The sequence below is a fragment of the Anopheles ziemanni genome, chromosome 3 (assembly GCF_943734765.1).
Source record: "Anopheles ziemanni chromosome 3, idAnoZiCoDA_A2_x.2, whole genome shotgun sequence".
Taxonomy (NCBI): Eukaryota; Metazoa; Arthropoda; class Insecta; order Diptera; family Culicidae; genus Anopheles; species Anopheles ziemanni.
In genome coordinates this window covers 48845587-48864387 of record NC_080706.1, presented here as the reverse complement: position 1 = coordinate 48864387, position 18801 = coordinate 48845587, and the positions used below count along the sequence as shown (strand labels likewise).

Here is an 18801-nt window from a genome sequence, read left to right as displayed (position 1 = left end):
CAACAGCAACAACGGCACACCGCAAACCGTAAATGTCAAACGTCAAATGCGTCGGTGAAACGGAAGCCGGATTGCGGGTTAAAGAACAACATAGAAACGCACTCGGTTGCTTCATAAAAAATGCACCCCTTTTCCACGTTCAAGATTACACGAGATACGGTAGCGTTTCACAATCAGCCGTAACGTTTTCCCAACGTAAACATGACCTTTGGTGGAAATGATAGCGTTCCGCAAAGGGATCGGTGTGTGTTCGGCGCGGCGAATGATTGGGGCGAAAAACTGTTCCGAAATATCGATCGGATGAAAGTACACTTTAGTTCTTGATGAGCACACGCTGCTTCTTGGGCACCGCAGTTAATGCTTGATTAAATTTCACTAAACACATCTCAAAAGGACCGATTTCATGACAACTAGATTGCACCTGTTCACGACCCGCCACCGAAACATCCCATCGCGTTGCGAAATGCAAGTGGACTGAACTGAGAAGGGGACGGTAAACAATCGAACGTTTGATCGTCTGATGAACAGCTGTCACTTTGCGGTTGCTCAATGGCCAGCCGATCATCACCGAAAAACATCAAAGCAAACGCAGAACACACGTCGTTTAGCGCACATAATTTCGATTATTTCATACTGCTCGGTAATCCTTTCGTAGAGCACTGCAGGTTACACTGTTATTCTGCACAGTTTTCCTACGGAGAAATCATTCATTGGTGTAGGTACGTAAAGGCGGATAAAAGTATTCTGGGATCGTAGGGATTAGGCAGGAAAGAGTTGTGCCGCAAATGGTAAACGCGTTCGTGTGCGTTTGGGTTTTATTCTACTGCTCAACAATGCACAACAGTGCACTGTGGCGTCCCGGGTGGTCCTGGCAGATTACAAAGTCAAAATCCCGCCTTTCCATCGTCTGCTAGTTTTCCCCGGTTCCGGGTGCAAGTCTGCAATTTGGCGAGCTGCTTACTTATTGAGTAATTTATTATTAAAAACCCATCATATTCTACAACTTTTTGTTGCGCAGAGTTTCAACGAAAAAAAGGGAGTTTGGAAAACTCTGGGAGGTGTATTCCTTCAACTTTAGGAGTGATTATGCGTAATTAGAATGAAAATACTGATTTAAAAGTACAAGTTGCTGATGGTTTATGCACTCAATAGATTGCTAACTGCTTTGTGCATTTAGGGGCTCTAAGTTAATTAAATTAAAAACAGAACTGAAAATTCTAATAATAAACTGAGTAAGCAAAATAAGTATACAGAACAACTTCTTTCACTTCGTCCTTGTTGCGTTCATCTACGAATGTTAGTCAATCTTGTGTTCTTTTTCTTTAGATGAATTCTAGTATAATTAAAATATAGTTTGAAAACTTTCCTTGTACCTTTCTTGGAATTTAAAAAAAGCCCATCCTCCGTATCGTTATTGATTTCCCAACTTCCAAATCGACTATTGACTAATTTAAGAAACATTTCTACAACACTACTGCCTAAAAATGTTACATAAAAAGACCTTGTTCAATGTCCGACAATTGAGATAGCAATAGAGTTAACCAAACTTCATGCAACCAAACCCTTCGATCTCGATACCATTTTCTCCAACTCCAGATACCCTTGTACTCATGGCTCTAACAACGAAATGGCACTCCGTGTAAAACATTCGAACGATCGGTAGTGGAAAACGGTTTAAAAACAGCAATAACGGTGTACGTTTTACATGTAATGAACGGCTATATATCACTGATGGAAATCTCTCTCCGACTGCAGGTCCATGCGGGCAGAAACAAACATTCCGAAGCGCCAGGAACAGCAAAAGGGTTTTATTGTGCTTTTTCTCGTTTTTCGGTCAACGCAAACTCGTGCGACAACGCAACGTCAGCGTGGACACCATTCCTTAGCGGGGTTTTCATTCATTGGATTTGGATGCGAACGGCAAAGGATTCGGTTTTTGGTTTTTTCCACCTCCACCGGGGAGATCATCATCCGGAAGGTTAACGAGGGGAATGAAGAGCCGAGTCATCGGCAAACACCAAGAGGGCGTTTACAATCACAGTGTTGGTTGTCGTAGGATTTTTTGCGTTCTGTCCTAGCCCCACCCTTTTCGTTCCTCTCCGTTGGGTGGATGCTGCCCCTTCGCCATCGTCGACCGGCCATCATCACCTTCGCGTGTCATCGCGATGGTGTGTGCGCGCGCGTCGAACCCGGGCCACCCTTTTTTCGGGGGGCGGATGGATGGATGGGTCAGTTAACGCCCATCGGCACGAACCGATGGGACCGTCTTGGAGTTCGAGTTCCGAGATGCACTGCCGTCGGAACCAGGGACAGAAGTATTTATAGCCCTCGTTTCGGAAAGGTTCGTACGGTGGGGCCACTGTTCCATGTTGCTTACGGTGAGCGTTGTTTGGTTTCATTTTAAAGGCTCACCTTCAAAAACACCATTGGGGATGGATTGCAGTTTAGGAGTCTTCTGCTAGGCTTGTGAGGCTACAGGTCCATCCCCTTACGGCTAGTGGGTGAGGGTGCAGGTGAATGTAACTAAGAAGACTCCCTTAAGATACACAAAATGAAGCTCGGAGGCTGGTAGTGGGAGGGAGAGATATGTAAAAAAACACACCAGCAGAAAGAGCAACACAGACAAAGGCCCGCACGCCGAGTAAAGTTTATTAATGGCAGTTGTGCAATCAGCGCCGAAGCAAACAATAAAACATTTCAAATATTTGTTTTTACGATCATTTCGACGGTGGGCGCAGGATTGGAATGCTGCCGGGGCGGAGGGGACGGACACTGTTTGGCCGCCCATCGAAAGGAAGCGCGCGCGCGATATCCCCCCCGGTTTTCGCAAACCGCAGGCACAACACGCCAATGAAATTTAATAAAGTGCGCTATCTTTTATTGGTTGGTTCGGTCGAGGCGAACCACCATCCTGCGTCACCCTGCCCTTTCGGTTGTGCCGCGCCGCACACACGCACACACCGAGAGAAGTGGCCACGGGATCCACCGTCCACCGCTAACGTTTATCGATTGATGATTAATTGACGGATACGTGGAGGATGGCGGACGTATACAAGGGCTTGACGGGGTTCGGCGTAAGATTTACCTTACAGTACGCGCGAGAGATTTTTGCCAGTTTTCTTTACAACGTTTGTCCCGTCGCAAGCCGCCCCCTCGAGCCCCAGGAGTCATCACGAGGGCCGGAATAGCCCAACCCAGCCAATTACCGCCAAATGCTCCGGAGGTCTCGCGTCCCTTTGGAGGGAGGTTTGTTTGCACACTGGCAGAGAAAATTACCGCCGAATGTAAAATGGCGTCCAGTCGCGGTGGGCGATATCTGGAGGAGGAAAATTAATTATAATTTAAGCATCGGCAATGGTTTGAAGCAAACGTCGATGCAGGGAATAAAACAGTCGAGCTGGTTCTTATGACCAACAACTAGAATCCTCAAATTAACTGATAACAAATGTTGAAACATATTTACGTTTCCTCTGCTTCATTTGAATAGCCTCTTCTCGTCGCAAGTGCATCATAAATTGATCCTCTCGTTGAGAACTCGAGAACTCCCCGGGGCTGGGGCTTTTAATTAATTCCCATGTAATCCGCGTATATTATTTTAATTATTCCATCTCCATTAGCTCCATTAGCGTGTCATCTGCTAGTGTGTGGCCCTTTCTTCCAAGGCGAGCGCGTCCCAAGTATCTGCCCGCCTCCGTTGATCAGCCGCCGGAATTGATGATGAACTGTGCTGTCCGCGACTTCTCACCAGCCGCTGGGTGCTGGAATGGGAGACTAAGAGACACTTTCATAGCATAACTAATAACGCTTAATTTAAACAGCGTACTATCGATACCACTGGGTTCAGCTTGACCACAAGAACACGGTTCGGTAGTGGAGTTTCCTTCAAGCGCAGACAGGGAACAGTGTTAGTTTTCTCACACTCGCTCTTTGTTTAAGATGTTCATGAGGTCCCTCGCCGACGCCCTATTCTGAGATCTTACGGAATACAAGATGCATAAGACGCATGCAAACACCAACCTCCAAGTAGTCAACTTAATTTACCACCATCGAAAGCGGGAGGGAAATGTGAAAGACACACGCATTACGAGAAAGGGCGCACGATCGGGTACAGCTGACGGGGACCACGTGTCGCGCGTGTCGTGGCGCATCGCTGGAAGAATTTGATCTATTAACTGCGCCCGAGAATCCCGCATCCCCGTTTGTCGGCGCCGGGAAATGGGTTCCGTGGAATGCGCCGAAGAAAGTGGTAATAAAAGCGTAATAAATATTTTGCTGACAGTCGAAACAAATGCTAAACACTGCTTAATGACTCGATTGAGTTTTAACTCGAGCCGTTCGATCGAGAGGCGGGCAAATGGGGGCCCTCGTGGTGACGTCGATGAGAGGCTAATTTATGTGCTTGGGCGTACATCCAATTCCGACCGGCGAAGTCAGCGAAATCCCGTAGGCAAACGGCGGCAACAGGGAGTCTGTCTGGTGGAGTGTGTCTATTTGGGCTGTTTTAAAAAATCTCAAAACGATCTCATGCATCAAAGGATGGTAATTTTGACGGCTTTACGTGAACATCCTTCCACCCACCCCCATAGCCCCCGGAATGAGGTGGAAAATTCATCATCATGAGATTATTACCCGTGTTCGTTAAATGCGCTCCGTATAATCCACCTTCCAGTGCGGTACGGGAAATGTCTTTGATGTCGCCCCGGGACTCACGTCACGAGCGGACCGTGCTCTGATGTGGGTTTACATTTTTTATTTTTTATTTTGAAAAAAGTACCCCACCCCAACTACTTTCCATCCTTACCCCCCACTTAGGGGTAGGTAATTGTACGAAAAAAATTCATACTGCTCAGCATTTTCTAAATAACTTTTTAATACTTTCGGCAAGCAATGGGCCGACGTTCTCACTGTCCGTCCTATCGGTTTCATCGGCATAGCGCATCGTGAAGACGATGGCTCTGCGAAAATTTTGCTCATTAAAAATGGCGCACGGGACACGCGCAGAGAACGGGTCTACCGATCTCGAAGGAAATTTCGTCCACCTTGGAAAAGTATCAGTTACATCATTAAGACGTTCGGCTGAGACGTTGCTGGCCGTCGGTACTTGTGGGAAATGCGAGGAACAATCTCAAACGCAATGTGCCTTTTGCGGCTGTTGTAAAAGATTCTTTTGGGTTTGAAAACGCTGGACGATGGGAAGCATAAGATGATCCTCGATGCTGTATGCGTGTGCATAATAATGGCACTTACAAGAACATATTCTTGTTACACTCAAATTTCTCTTGAACTGTGTCAACAGTTTACAAAACTAACGAAAAATAATTGAACCACTGAAGGTCGCCGTTTCTTATTTGTTTGATTTAAATCAAATACAAGCGAACGACTCCCTTCTTCGAACCCCAAAATGAATTTCAAAAAATACATCTGTCCACAACCAACAACCCACAAACCTTCTCAAACACACTTGGCACCCGCCTCCACCGTTCGGTTGTCAATCGACCTACATAAAGTGTTTGTAATCAGTAACAATTTGCACTAATTGGTCCGAATGGGGCGAAGAATGTATGTGTACGCCATGCCGGACGGCTAGGCGGCCCGAGACAAGGCCGGAGGAAACCGGGGCAGCACGCTGTCCACGGTGGTGGGACCGGGTGGAAATGCCACCCGTTTTAGCGCTCCCCGATGATGGAAAATAAAGATTATTGTCTTTAATTTTGTGCCCACCCTTGCGGGCTCGCGCTCCACCCCGTGGGTCCTCCGGTTCTTTTCGGCTGGCAAGTTCTTTTGATGCATCGCTGGCTAGATCATTCCGCCTTCCTACGATCCGAAGGCAACGATCGGTTAAGCGATACAGCATAGACAAATGGGAAGCTCCCCGTTTCTACCCGGCCCGGCTTGATATGTCACCGCGGTCCACTAGGTTCATTAAATTGAAAGCAATTTAATTGAATTTCATCACCCTTCCCGAGGGCACTTCTAGTGAAGGCGCATGAGATGATAGACACCCGATTACGCAACAGTTGTTGCGCATCACTTTGACTTAGTTGGGTGGGTGTGGGGTACCAGTGAAGGGTGTGTGTTTTTTAAGCGTTTTTTTTATTTTCTGGAGCAAGCGAAGTCAGTTAAATAAGGAACGAATTAAAAAAAACTATCACCATTCGAAGATCGATCCCGAGTAACTTCGCTCGATCCAGAATCCGATACAAATAGGGTCACTGGTGTTACCAGCACATCCGCCTGACACGTTGAACTACAACCCGAAACATATGTAAGGCCTCAACGTGGATGATCGAAAAAGAAGTAACGTTTTACCAGCGTTGGGTAAAATCTTTTCCTGGTTTTTTGCTTCTCCTAACATCTTAAGCATTAAGATTTGTCGTCAGAGGTTCTCAAAGGGAAGTGGATAAATGAGTGACAGTTAGGGTCATAAAAAATAGTAAGCCCAATTAAATTTGGGCACCCTTCACGAACCCCTCCTCCCAGCCATCCAAGCTAAACGCCGTACCATACCCGAACCACTTCAGGCGAAACAGGTGAGCAAAACGAGCTCGCTAAGTATAAGCCTTTAAGCGTCATCCCATGGCCGAGTGGGACCGAAGTGGGAATGACGGAGTGGGAATTATGTTATTCATGTTGTACACCCATCATCGTCAGAAGCAGTATCGCATCGGCCTACGCCGTGGGACCTTCCAGGACCACGCGCTGGAGTCTCCCGCGTTCCGTGCCTCGCCGCGTGATAGCTGTACTTTTGACAAACAGATGTTATCTGATGTTGCGAACGAGAAGGGGGGAGGGTTTCTCGTCTTTATTGGCTAACCCATTAGTAAGGACAAGAGGGACGGGAAGTCAAGTGGTATTCCCTTCGTTTTTTTTCTTTCTTTTTTGTTTCGTTTCATCCATGACAGCCTTTCACCGGAATGGAATGTCCTCAAGTGCGCATCTTTAGCTCGCGATCACGCGCACCCGTACGATAATGCGTGTGCGCGCGTGATCCCGTAGTAGGCGACGACGGCAGACGGCGGCGAATGAATAAATTTTAATTACCCATGCGCTACTTGATTAGCAGGCCAGTATTTAACACGCTCCCGTCCCGGTCCGCTGGATGGTTGGAGAAGGCACGCGACTCGTTGTGCCTCTGTGAGACACCAAACTCCGGGTTTTTGTTTTGGGATCCTTGGCCAACCCCTGATGGGGTTGATCAGTATTTATCGCTTGAAGGAGGCCTCACGGCTCAATTTAGTTCGCGTTTCGATACACGTTCCGCGAGGAGCCGCGATGCCCGTCGACAGGAGGAGGGAGTGGTAGATTGGGTTTGACGAGTTAACAAGTCCCGAATGCCAGCGGATGGTTGCTTGATTGCTCGTTTTCGAGCCATGCCAAATCGGTGAATTAAAACATAACCTCGGCGGGACACGCTGTCGCTTCGACATGAACATATTTCACCTTCAAGAAGGCAGATAAAATCAAACATTGTGACCAGAAGTAGAAGAAGAAGACGAAAAGTAAGCACTTCAACCACGAAGGACCCTGGGAGGCATTTGCAGTCTGGTGAATGGATGGCAAGGTGGAGATGATGCGTCAACCATATATCGTGATTTATGTGTCTCCTTCTCCGTTGTGGCGTGCCGGTAGCTTAGGTTTGGAATTTGGACAATGTCTCAAGTGGGTTTTTCGGGTTTTCCGACTCCCCACCTAATTTTCCTCGATTCGTTCGGGAGTATTTTCATTCCCCTCTGCGGGAATCCACGTAATATGGTTGAATTTTGTATGGACAGTAGTCAGTAGTAAGTAATTTATGCTTCTGCTAATGGCAGCCACCTTCACTCGAATTGTATTTAGAAAAGGTAGAGAAATGTTCTGCAAACATTTTTTGGAAGCAACGACCTAAACATCGATGGGAAATACCTTGAATTGGAATATCCTTAGACAATTTTTAAATTATTTTATATCTTTTCATTCTGGTCTAATTCATATCATTTTGTTATATTCCGTTCACTAATCATTTTGTGTTTTATTTCTTTCAGCCAGGATTCTTACAACATTATCTTACTTTCTTCATATGTTTCTTTCTTTACTTTACTTTCGCTTTACTAATATTTTCATCTCTAGTTTTTATTTTTCTGTTCGGCATTTATTAACCCAACAACACCACTAAGAAGGCACCCCACAACACACAAAACCACACATACAAGCACGGCTTTTCCCATTTGCACCATTAATTGAATGATTTGCTCTCTTCTAACAATCAGTTAACACACGGTAAAAGGTGGATATAATTTTATTTAATTATGATTTATTTTTAACTCACGTCCAAAATCCCAAATACTCCCGATCGAATCCCAACAAAGACTTCTCCAATATTAGTGCTGAATGGGCCAGTTGAATAATGTGTTTTATTCTCCTTCCCCTCTTCCAGATGCTTGTGGACTCTCGGACGTGGCACACATCGAATCGTTGCAGGAAAAATCCCAATGCGCCCTGGAGGAGTATTGCCGGTCACAGTATCCTAACCAGCCGACCCGGTTCGGCAAGCTGCTGTTACGTCTACCCTCGCTAAGGACGGTGTCGTCGCAGGTATGGAGAAATGGCTTAGTATGTACACACTAATGTGCCGAATCAGTTTGTTCCTACAGGACGAAAACAGTTCCGCATCCGGTTTGGCAGCTATACAAGTTACTGATCGCAGCGTTCGTGTACGCTTTTGCTCGTTCGTTGCAGGTTATAGAGCAGCTCTTCTTCGTCCGGCTGGTGGGCAAAACGCCCATAGAAACGCTGATCCGCGACATGCTGTTATCGGGCAATAGTTTCTCCTGGCCCTACCTACCTTCGATGTGACACACGGCCGTGTGGCGTCAACTGACAACGACATGATCTTCACTGATGATGGGCGGTGCGTCATCTACCGCAGTAGCGGCGGCCACCCTGCAACATCAGCATCAGCAGCAGCAGCAGCAGCAACAGCAGCAGCAACTTCAGCAGCAACACCAGGCACACCATACCCAGCAGCAGCAGCAGCAACAGCAGCATTTGCAGGAGCTGCAGCAACACCAACAATCCCATTCAGCTCAGCAACAGGAACAACAGCATCAGCAACTGGTCAACCATCTTCAGGCTCATCAGCAGCTGCAAGAGCAGCAAGAGCAACATCAACAGCAGCTCCAACAGCAGCAACAGCAACAGCAGCAACATCAGCAACATCAGCAACAACATTCACAGTTGTCGTTGGGTCAGGCATCATCGCAACCTCTGGCACTCTCACCTTCATCCAGCTCGTACTACAGCAGCTGTTGCTCGGACATGGCCGCGGCCGCCCTCTCCTCGCTGATGGCGAGCACCAGTCAGTTCACGCAGTTCCAAAACACGCTCAACTTCGTCAGCGGGGGAGCGATAGTGGCAGGCGGTGCGGCCAGCAGCACCAGCAGTCACGTCAGCACGGCCAGTGTTGGGAGCACCCGGAGCGGTGGTGCCGGTGACGCAGGTTCCAGCACCAATACCAACCACGGCGCGGCCGGCAGCGGAAGCGACAGTACCGGCAGCTGCACAACGATCGATGGCAACGATGAGGTAGCCAATACCTTTGACAGCACGCTGGCAGCTCTGGCGGCCACAACAGCAGCCAGCGGAAGCAGCACCAGCAACAACCAAGCTCAAGCTGGCCGGTTGGCCAACGACCCGTCAAACGAAGGGCACCGGAAACATCGCTCGCATCCGGCGGATCTTTCGGGCATCCTGATAGGGGCCAACCTGCTCGACGGTGATCGACGGACGGCCGATTCCGCTAGCAACAGCGGACCACAGCACGGGCTACTCGCTTCCGACGACGCCACGGTGTCTGTTGTTGATGATGAAGTCTAGTAAACAGCGCTCTCTCCAACGATGCAGATTATCCAAGATATCGGTTCCAAGACGGTTTAGTAATTTTTCCTCCGACCTGAACATGGCTAGTTGCGTGTTGCTGTACGCTTATGAAACCGCAGCGATCCAGCGTATTTTATTTCTGTACAATGTATTCTCCAAGAGAATGTTAGAAAACAACACAGATGGTGCGCGTGTTATTTATGGTGAGCAGATCCCTCTCCGGCTCCTTACCTTGACCTAGTTCTATTCGTTTATTTCGGTTGTTGTATGTTAAATTAAACCTTCCTTCTAATACTCTAAGTTGCCGTGCAATCTACACCCGCAAGCAAAGGCCATTTGAGGTGTATCAGTCCAGCGCAAGTCCTTCGGTAGTGTGTAAAGAGGAGGAGAAAATCTAATCGCAATATATGTGTGTAATTAAAAAAAAGTATAACTAAAAACAAAAGCTACAACAGTAATCTAGGAAAGGTCTCATGAACAAAAAATTGATATTGCAATATAGAGTAATAAACAAAGGGTAAATAAGGGTTAAACAGTAGCAGGTGGCATTTGTGAAACAATAACTGAGGAATTTAAGAAGTGTAAAAAGGGTTGTACTAATCATTTGGCAAACATTTTCAACCACCAACATTACAGCATAGAACTACCGACAGAGTAAAACCACCGTTGAGTGAACTTGACCATGGAAAAGCACAACCCAAAAAGTTTCGACGAGCAACGCAGTACTTTCTGTTTGTACTGTAGCTTATTTATGAAAACAAAATAGCAATCCTAAATCAACCAAACAAACGGACCTTTAAAAGAAGCAAAAGTCTAATCAAAACTGTTGACCGTCCACAAGGGTTCCCTTCTGTAGCGCTTTTGTCGTAGCGAAATCTTTCCATCTTATGGCACCCGCCGGAAGTGCCCCGCTGTAAATACCGATCCAGAAAAAAAAACCAAAATAATAAGGACACCACAATCGGTTCCATCTTTTCCCCGGAAATTCTATACTGTCCCTTGCGCAATCCAGCTGTGAACTATCACGTAAGCATCATTCGATAAGTGATTTCTACGTTAGGCTAATGTTTGTCACGACAAAGTGAATCATCTAAAAGCCCTGTCCATCGTTGTAAGTTATATTCTCGAACCATACCAATCTCAAATTTAAGCCAAGATGTTACACGACGCGGAAATGCTATTAGCTAATGCTGCGATTAAAACGTATCCGGGCAGAAAAGGGATCAGCATGGGGTTTGAATGGGAATAGTAGAAACTATGCTGATACATTTAAACACACACACAGACAACACGCAACATATTATGTAAGCTCATCATCGTGCGCTACCGTTTAATCCGACAATTTCAATGTAAATACACCAAAAAGCAAAAACAAAAAAAAATAAGCCAACGTTCTTCCGCGGGCTCGATCGATGTGCAAAGTTGGAAATATGCTAGTGTTAAGGAAAAATAGCGCTAGGTGCAACTAAGCGTTGGTAGCTGAATCAAAATAGTTTAGTTAATTTAACAACCGGAACCGAACGGCCCAAACCATACCTTAAAATCCAAGCATATGATTTTAAGGTCGTTTCAATATTCCTGTCTCATTTTTATGTAGGCCCAACTGGTGCGGACCTACTTCAACAAACTTTTTACTTCATTCAAAGTGGGGTAAATTGGTTAGTAGCTGCAAATGTTTTGCAAGGTGTTGCATGATTGACTCAAAATAAAACAAAAAGGTGTAACAGAAAGCACTGGATCGCTCGCGGAAAAATGAACAAATTAGCTAAACGAAAGGTTACGGAAGGTATGCGAATGCTAATGTGAAGCAAAACAAACGCATGTAGAGAGGAAAAAATCTTACTGTAAGAAATGAAAAAGGAAGTAAAAATACTTTTAAAACGAAACAAAAAACATATGTAATATTTATATACACCACGATTGATTGAGAACAGTGGAAGAAGTTGAGGAAAATAACTAGCGAGAAATAAAAAGAAAAAACTATATAAATCTGAATAGATGCCTTTTGTAAATAATTTTCTTTTATTGGTTTTGATTATTATAATATGTTTCTGAATTTTGTTTTTCTTCCAAAACATTAGTTTTGGCTTCAAACACGATTAATCCCACCCACCAATCAGTGTATGTTTGCCAAGAGTTTGTCCCGACGCTTTGCCCGACTGAGAATATCCAACTGAATGTCATTAATTACCGATCGATATCATTAATCATTTGGTCCCCAATCGATTCCTGTCCTTCGCAATCGGCTCATAGACGGTCAAACTTATAATATACCTTCCAAGGTAGATAAAAGACAGGGCTGGCCCCTTCACAGAAATCGTCAAATAGCGTCCTGATCAAACATGATCCTGTCGAACAAATTTTATTATGTAACGTCCGACCGTTATCATAAGGTTCTTATAAGTTATCTGTCATGATGGTGGCTGCGACCACCAGCTGTCATGCACCTGTCATATAAGTGGCTGCGTCCACCACCAGCGATGAAACTGTCAAACAAACGTGGAGGAATAAACTGAACACTCTTGAGTGTGCCTTCGAACAAGAGAGACGTACTTCGGACCTTCGGCTTATTATTATAACTGTTCTATTTGTTAAACCTTCGGCTTCGGATTGACTCGTTATAAATTGTTCACCGCACCCATGTTAATGTGAGAATACGAAATACAGTTTTGAGCTTTATTCCACGGTTTGCTACGACTACAAATAATACTTCACGCGCATCGGTTTATATACCGTTCTGGTCGTCACAACAGTGATGCCAGATCCTTAACTCTCCAAGCAGAGAAATGTCTACACAAGGTAGTTATAACTAAGGTGTGCTAAACGGTGCTTATTTCTAACACTCCTCCTCAACGTTTACACACATTACCAAAGATTCAAATTTTTACTAAATTTTGAATGTTTCACCGTTCCTAACGGCTTGGTAAAGATATCCGCAGTCATATCTTCAGTGGGACAATACCGCAGGGTCACTACATTCCTGTCTATCAAATCCTTTACATAATTTTGTTTTGTTTCAATATGTTTCGACCTTCTAGTAGTCTTTCCTGTTCCTGCAAAACTTATACATGATTGATTGTCTTCATGTATTATTGTCGGTCCACTTATATTTTCTCGCATATCTTCTAGGAGACGCCTTTGCCATACTATTTCCTGACATGCCTCAGTAAGTGCGCAATATTCAGCCTCCATAGATGATAGACTTATACAACTCTGACGTCTACTTGTCCATGAGATTACTCCTCCTGCGTAAAGGATCATAAACCCTGTAGTAGATTTCCTACTATTAACATCTCCTGCCCAATCTGCATCCGAAAATCCTTCAAGTGTTTGATGCGATTTGCCTCCGAGATGTAAAAGCCAATTCCTTGTACCTTTCAAGTACCTTACCACTCGCTTTGCCGCTACATAATCCTTTTCGGTTGGTTCGCTGAACTTTCTTCCGAGTATTCCAACACATGCCGCAATATCAGGTCTAGCGCAATTTGCAATGTACATCAGGCTGCCTACAATGCTCCTATACTGCGTACCTTCTTTCAAGGTCGCACTTGGTTCTTCATCTCGGAAATAACCTTCATCCATTGGTGTCTTCGCCACTTTAGCGTCTGTTAGTCCAAGTTTTACAATCAATCCATCGATATGATTTTGAGCGCCAAGACTAAAAATACCTTCACTATTTCGTGATACCTGAAGCCCTAGAAAGTTTTTAACTTCACCTAACATATTGATATCAAAATGGTCTTTCAATTTCTTGTAGATACTCGTTATTTCACTTTCGTATTTACAAACAATTAGTAAATCATCTACATATACCACCAAATATGTTATTCCGGCCTTGTTTTCACGTATGAAAAGACATGGATCTGCTTCACTTGCAATAAACCCTAGTTTTTCAACTACATTACAAAGAGCTATATTCCAACATCTTGCCGACTGCTTCAGACCATAGATGCTTTTTCTTAGACGGCAAACTTTTCCTTCTTGACCAACTATTTCATAACCAGCTGGTTGACGCATATATATTTCCTCATCTATATTACCGTGTAGATACGCTGTAGCTACATCAAGATGTTTTGCGTACAATTTATCTCTTCCTGCAATTGCTAGCAGTGTACGCACCGTATTGTATCGCGTCACAGGGGCAAAAGTTTCATCATAGTCGGTACCGTGAACCTGGCTAAAACCCTGCGCTACTAACCGCGCTTTGAAACGAATTACTTCTCCTTTTTCATTTATTTTCCGCTTAAAAACCCAGCGACTTCCAATGACTTTCTTACCAACCGGTAGTTCCACCAAATCCCATGTGCCATTCTTTTTATGCGACTTCAGTTCGTCGTCCATAGCAGCCTTCCAAGAAACAGCATTCGATGAGTCCATCGCCGCACGCCATGATTTTGGTTCTTCTTCGACGATCACCTTCGCCATACCAAGCACGTACCCGTCCAAGTGACCCGGCAGCTTTCCCCTGTTGCGCCGAACTGGTATCACCGCTTCCTTTTCGTTGTCGTGTTCGTCCACTTGTTCTGGGAAGTCAGCAACGGTGTCGAGGAACATTGAGTCGTCGGAACTAGTGGATCGTACGGAAAGATCCACATTGTTCGACACTACACACTTCTCAGTGTTTCCCTTTTCGTTAACTTCGTCGAAAACTACTGCGACATTAGGCTCGACACACTCACTTGCACTGACCGATTGTTTGTTCCTTATTTCTTTTTCTAAGAACTTCACATCACGACTTATTGTAATTCGATCGTCTGCCAAGTCCACAAAACGGTAACCTTTTTGTTGTTCACAATATCCTACGAACGTTAGCTTTTTCGCTTTGCTAACGAACTTTTCCCGTTTTTGTTTTGGGATGTGTACCCATGCATCACAACCAAACACACGAAGATGATCCACCTGCGGTTTTCTGCCGAACCATTTTTCAAACGGAGTACTGTTAACAGCAGTTGAAGGCAATCTATTCTGCAAATAAGTAGCACACAGCACCGCTTCACCCCAGAATTTTGTGTCCAACTTGGCACCCAACAACATCACTGTCGCCATTTCCTGCAGGTAACGATTCTTTCTTTCTGCGACACCATTTTGTTGTGGCGTGTATGGAGTGGATGTTTGCATTAGAATGCCGTGCTTCCGATAAAAAGCTCTTAGTTTATCGTTCACATACTCCCCACCTCCATCCGACCGTATTATTTTCGGAATCTTGCCAAACTGGTTACGCATAAGAATAACGAAATCGATCAATTTATCCGGTACCTCGGCTTTAGACTTAACCAAATATACTTTTGTATATCGGCTAAAATCGTCTATCAGGGTAACAAAGTATCTGTTTCCACTTGGCGTTTTAACTGGCATTGGACCGCAGACATCACTATGCACCAAATCTAATATGCCTTTAGTTTGACGTTCTGACGCCTTTGGAAACTTAGTGCGTGAAAGCTTACCTTCCAAACACGTTTCGCAACTAAAGTTTTCGGGACACGAACGCACTTTCGCACCTTTCACTAAATTACTGTCAAACAGCAATTTCACAGCAGAATCTTCTCTGTGTCCGAAACGCTTATGCCACAAATGCCAGCAATTGTCCACATGCTGCCCCGTACGCACTACATAAGCCGAGAGTTGATGTTGCACATATATGTTCCCATTCAAAAAGCCTTGAATTACAACTCGGTCACTTTTAATGATGTTACAAAGGTTGTTCGTAAACCTTACGTCGTAACCCTCAGCACACAAACCGGACACTGACAATAGATTAGTGTTTAAATTAGGAACATATAAAATGTCTTTTAACACAATCTCACTAGCAATTCCTTTGTCATTTACGCCGCGAATCACGCCATGTCCAATTCCTGCTGATTTGATGATTTTTCCATCCGCCAAAGTTATGGCAACTGCATCATTCGCCCGATGCTTCACAACACTTTTAATTAGTTTTAGATCACTACACATATGCCTACTGGCACCGCTATCGATGATCCACCCATCGCACTTAGCCGATGAAAAATTGGCAAACGCTCTTTGCCCGACTTTATGTTTCTTCAATAAGAAACAGTTCTTTCGAACATGTCCTGGTTTCCGGCAGTGATAGCAAACCTTACCTTGTGGTTTGGACGATTCCGTATGAAGGGCTTTATCTTCCGATGCACTGCCATCTTCATTTTCCGTTCTTCTTCGGTACTCTTCGCGTAACTTGTTCATCGCGAAGTCCGAGGTCAATTCGACCTCCGGACGATTTTCTAACGCCACTATTAAATTACCGTACGAAGGCGGCAGGCTTGACAAGATCATCGCCATGAACACACGATCTTTAAGCCCTTCGTCCATCATTTGCAGACGCGTGTGTAATTTGATCATTTCACTTAGGTGATCCGGAAGATTCCCACCTTCACATAACCTCAATGTGCATAATTTCCGTAATACGCACAGCACCGACGGGAGTCCACTACTCTTATGAACCGAACAAAGAGTATCCCAAATCTGCTTTGCCGTGGTTTTATTTAAAATATAAACCACTTGGCTGTCCTCGACAGTCGAACTTATAACTGCACGAGCCTTCGCATCTCCGGCTATCCACTGTGCATTCGCCTCTTCCGGTTTGGCCTCAGAAATGTAAGACAATAAATTCTGGCGGATTAATTCCATCTCCAAGCGGAATTTCCAGATTTCGAAATTGTCATTTCCCAAACGAGGTAGCACTACTTGATAAGCCATTTTTCAACAGAAGCCTTTTTAGACTGGGCCCATAACCTGTTAATGTGAGAATACGAAATACAGTTTTGAGCTTTATTCCACGGTTTGCTACGACTACAAATAATACTTCACGCGCATCGGTTTATATACCGTTCTGGTCGTCACAACAGTGATGCCAGATCCTTAACTCTCCAAGCAGAGAAATGTCTACACAAGGTAGTTATAACTAAGGTGTGCTAAACGGTGCTTATTTCTAACACTCCTCCTCAACGTTTACACACATTACCAAAGATTCAAATTTTTACTAAATTTTGAATGTTTCACCGTTCCTAACGGCTTGGTAAAGATATCCGCAGTCATATCTTCAGTGGGACAATACCGCAGGGTCACTACATTCCTGTCTATCAAATCCTTTACATAATTTTGTTTTGTTTCAATATGTTTCGACCTTCTAGTAGTCTTTCCTGTTCCTGCAAAACTTATACATGATTGATTGTCTTCATGTATTATTGTCGGTCCACTTATATTTTCTCGCATATCTTCTAGGAGACGCCTTTGCCATACTATTTCCTGACATGCCTCAGTAAGTGCGCAATATTCAGCCTCCATAGATGATAGACTTATACAACTCTGACGTCTACTTGTCCATGAGATTACTCCTCCTGCGTAAAGGATCATAAACCCTGTAGTAGATTTCCTACTATTAACATCTCCTGCCCAATCTGCATCCGAAAATCCTTCAAGTGTTTGATGCGATTTGCCTCCGAGATGTAAAAGCCAATTCCTTGTACCTTTCAAGTACCTTACCACTCGCTTTGCCGCTACATAATCCTTTTCGGTTGGTTCGCTGAACTTTCTTCCGAGTATTCCAACACATGCCGCAATATCAGGTCTAGCGCAATTTGCAATGTACATCAGGCTGCCTACAATGCTCCTATACTGCGTACCTTCTTTCAAGGTCGCACTTGGTTCTTCATCTCGGAAATAACCTTCATCCATTGGTGTCTTCGCCACTTTAGCGTCTGTTAGTCCAAGTTTTACAATCAATCCATCGATATGATTTTGAGCGCCAAGACTAAAAATACCTTCACTATTTCGTGATACCTGAAGCCCTAGAAAGTTTTTAACTTCACCTAACATATTGATATCAAAATGGTCTTTCAATTTCTTGTAGATACTCGTTATTTCACTTTCGTATTTACAAACAATTAGTAAATCATCTACATATACCACCAAATATGTTATTCCGGCCTTGTTTTCACGTATGAAAAGACATGGATCTGCTTCACTTGCAATAAACCCTAGTTTTTCAACTACATTACAAAGAGCTATATTCCAACATCTTGCCGACTGCTTCAGACCATAGATGCTTTTTCTTAGACGGCAAACTTTTCCTTCTTGACCAACTATTTCATAACCAGCTGGTTGACGCATATATATTTCCTCATCTATATTACCGTGTAGATACGCTGTAGCTACATCAAGATGTTTTGCGTACAATTTATCTCTTCCTGCAATTGCTAGCAGTGTACGCACCGTATTGTATCGCGTCACAGGGGCAAAAGTTTCATCATAGTCGGTACCGTGAACCTGGCTAAAACCCTGCGCTACTAACCGCGCTTTGAAACGAATTACTTCTCCTTTTTCATTTATTTTCCGCTTAAAAACCCAGCGACTTCCAATGACTTTCTTACCAACCGGTAGTTCCACCAAATCCCATGTGCCATTCTTTTTATGCGACTTCAGTTCGTCGTCCATAGCAGCCTTCCAAGAAACAGCATTCGATGAGTCCATCGCCGCACGCCATGATTTTGGTTCTTCTTCGACGATCACCTTCGCCATACCAAGCACGTACCCGTCCAAGTGACCCGGCAGCTTTCCCCTGTTGCGCCGAACTGGTATCACCGCTTCCTTTTCGTTGTCGTGTTCGTCCACTTGTTCTGGGAAGTCAGCAACGGTGTCGAGGAACATTGAGTCGTCGGAACTAGTGGATCGTACGGAAAGATCCACATTGTTCGACACTACACACTTCTCAGTGTTTCCCTTTTCGTTAACTTCGTCGAAAACTACTGCGACATTAGGCTCGACACACTCACTTGCACTGACCGATTGTTTGTTCCTTATTTCTTTTTCTAAGAACTTCACATCACGACTTATTGTAATTCGATCGTCTGCCAAGTCCACAAAACGGTAACCTTTTTGTTGTTCACAATATCCTACGAACGTTAGCTTTTTCGCTTTGCTAACGAACTT

At 44.6% G+C, this 18801-nt stretch overlaps 2 protein-coding genes across 2 annotated transcripts in view; both read left to right on the top strand.

Moving 5' to 3' along the window:
• Positions 1-8832, top strand: part of LOC131285847 (nuclear receptor subfamily 2 group F member 1-B) — an 82303-nt gene extending 73471 nt beyond the window's left edge. The window contains exons 4-5 of the mRNA XM_058314702.1: positions 8414-8571; positions 8716-8832. Of these exons, the coding sequence (XP_058170685.1) occupies positions 8414-8571; positions 8716-8832 (275 nt within the window). The remainder of the gene's footprint in view (positions 1-8413; positions 8572-8715) is intronic.
• A 462-nt stretch (positions 8833-9294) lies between these two features.
• LOC131284914 (uncharacterized) lies at positions 9295-9852 on the top strand. Its single transcript, XM_058313773.1, has one exon. It carries the CDS (start codon positions 9295-9297, stop codon positions 9850-9852), a length of 558 nt encoding a protein of 185 aa, XP_058169756.1.
• The last annotated feature ends 8949 nt before the right edge of the window (positions 9853-18801 follow it).

Coding starts and splice junctions, on each gene's coding strand:
- LOC131284914 (XM_058313773.1), top strand. CDS start 9,295: ATGGCCGCGGCCGCCCTCTCCTCGCTGATGGCGAGCACCAGTCAGTTC.